The sequence below is a fragment of the Dendropsophus ebraccatus genome, chromosome 5, assembly GCF_027789765.1.
Source record: "Dendropsophus ebraccatus isolate aDenEbr1 chromosome 5, aDenEbr1.pat, whole genome shotgun sequence".
Taxonomy (NCBI): Eukaryota; Metazoa; Chordata; class Amphibia; order Anura; family Hylidae; genus Dendropsophus; species Dendropsophus ebraccatus.
The window spans coordinates 89,630,717-89,633,004 of record NC_091458.1 but is presented as its reverse complement, the minus strand read 5'-3'; the positions used below and the strand labels follow the sequence as shown (position 1 = coordinate 89,633,004).

Here is a 2,288-nt window from a genome sequence, read left to right as displayed (position 1 = left end):
TTGCCCACTCAGACAGTTCCTCCGCCACCCACCCCCTCACCTGCCCACCCCTCTGCCATCCCCCCTGTCTCTCTTGTTCTGATCAGTGACTATTCACTGATCAGCAACAAGTGGGCACAGTTTTTTTTTCCCTTGAAAAGTGTAAGTGTAAAAAACACACACACTACACATAAATAAATTTTACTGATTTACATAACCCCCCATATCTAAATCTTACAAAAATGTCCCATCGTCTGTATTCGGCTGAAGAGGCATATACTCTTATTGCCTCTGACACCGATACAGCCAGTGAGGGAGAAGAGGAAGATCCTACTTTCCTCGTTTCGACCTCCTCCTCCTCCTCTTCATCATGTAGCGATGATGAACCCCCAAGGCGCCGAAGGCGTCCAAGGCGAACGCCTCGGGCAGCCTCCCCCGATCTCCACCCCAGTGACCCCATCTCCACCCCAGCCCCCCATACAAGTGAGCCCATCTGGACCCCGGTCCCCCCCAATTTTGAGCCACAGATTCCCGATTTTGTGGGACAATCGGGAATCCAATTTGACCCCTCAGGCTTCACTGAAATAGACTTTTTTAAGCTCTTTTTCAGTGATGAACTGATAAGTCTGATGGTCGTGCAAACTAATTTGTACGCCCAGCAGTTTCTGGCTCAGCACCCCGTCTCCTCTTTTTTTTCGGGATCCCACAGCTGGACCCCAGTTGATGCAGCAGAAATGACCACGTTTTGGGGTCTTCTGCTGCACATGGGGCTAGTTAAAAAACCCCGAATTAGGCAGTATTGGAGTGTGGATATTTTATATAACACTCCAATACACCGGATGGCCATGACAAGGCATCGCTTTGAGGCCATCCTCAAATTCCTGCATTACAACGATAATGCAAGGTGCCCCCCCCGAGATGATCCCTCTTACGACCGCCTATACAAAATTAGGCCGGTCATTGATCATCTTGCGGCCAAATTTTCGGAGGTATATATCCCAGGGAAATATATCTCCATTGACGAATCCCTTGTCAGCTTCAAGGGGAGAGTCCAATTTCGCCAGTACCTTCCAAGTAAGAGGGCAAGGTACGGCATCAAACTCTACAAACTCTGTGAGAGTACCTCAGGGTACACTCACAGATTTAGAGTTTATGAAGGGAGGGACACCCACATCCAACCTCCAGAATGTCCCCCCACTCTGGGAGTTAGTGGGAAGCTTGTGTGGGAACTGATGTTCCCACTACTGGATAAAGGTTACCACCTCTACGTGGATAACTTTTATACCAGTCTCCCTCTTTTCAAATCCCTCAGTACCCGAGCTACTGTAGCTTGCGGCACTGTGAGGAAAAATCAGAGAGGCCTCCCAAGATCTCCTGTGGCAGAAGTACTGCGACGGGGTGTCTTCAAGGCCCATTGTAGCGACAACCTGGTATTAGTCAAATATAAGGACAAACGCGATGTCCTTATTTTGACTACTATCCATGGTCCTGGCACGACCCCTGTCCCTGTCCGCGGTACCACCGCAGTAGCACTCAAACCCGATTGTATTTTGGACTACAATCGGTATATGGGAGGAGTTGATCTTTCAGATCAAGTCCTAAAGCCATATAGTGCTCTGCGGAAAACAAACATCTGGTACAAAAAGTTAGCCGTGCACATGGTCCAAACGGCAATGTACAACGCGTTTGTACTTTACCGTTGTGCCGGCCACCCTGGGAAATACCTCCAGTTTCAGGAGGCAGTTGTCAAGGCCCTGATTTTTTGTGGAGGAGAAGGAGGAGGGCCTAGTACTTCTGCAGCTGCAACTGGAGGTCCCCGTATCGTGCCAGGGCAGCACTTTCCTGGCGAAGTCCCTCACACTGGCAAGAAGGGCAAAAGCCAGAAAAGGTGTCGCGTGTGCTACAAAAGGGGGTTTAGAAAGGACACGTGTTTTCAGTGTGATACATGTCCTGATAAACCTGGCCTCTGTATAAAAGAATGCTTCAAAACGTACCATACGTCCATGGAGTATTAATTGCCAATCTTCAAAATTCCCAAATTTGTCCTTTCTACTTCTGGTCACTGGTCACTAGAGATGAGCGTACCGTTTGACTTTTGGTCGCTCTCTCGTAATGCCTGTGATCCCGGCTGCATAGTTGCGCTCCCGCGAATATGCGGGCAGGATATTCCAGGGAATTCAACATGGATTCCCTGGAATATACTGGCCACATATTCCCGGGAGCGCAAATATGCAGCCAGGAACACAGGCATTACGAGAGAGCGCCGATGCCATCGGACCAAAAGTCCGAACAGTTCGCTCATCTCTACT

General features: G+C 49.3%; 1 protein-coding gene across 1 annotated transcript; it reads left to right on the top strand.

The window, feature by feature from the left end:
- The first annotated feature begins 221 nt into the window (after positions 1-221).
- On the top strand, positions 222-1,994 carry LOC138794172 (piggyBac transposable element-derived protein 4-like). The gene is made up of 2 exons (XM_069972942.1): positions 222-1,066; positions 1,292-1,994. The coding sequence occupies exons 1-2, from the start codon at positions 222-224 to the stop codon at positions 1,992-1,994; spliced, it is 1,548 nt and encodes a 515-aa protein (XP_069829043.1).
- Positions 1,995-2,288: the final 294 nt, after the last annotated feature.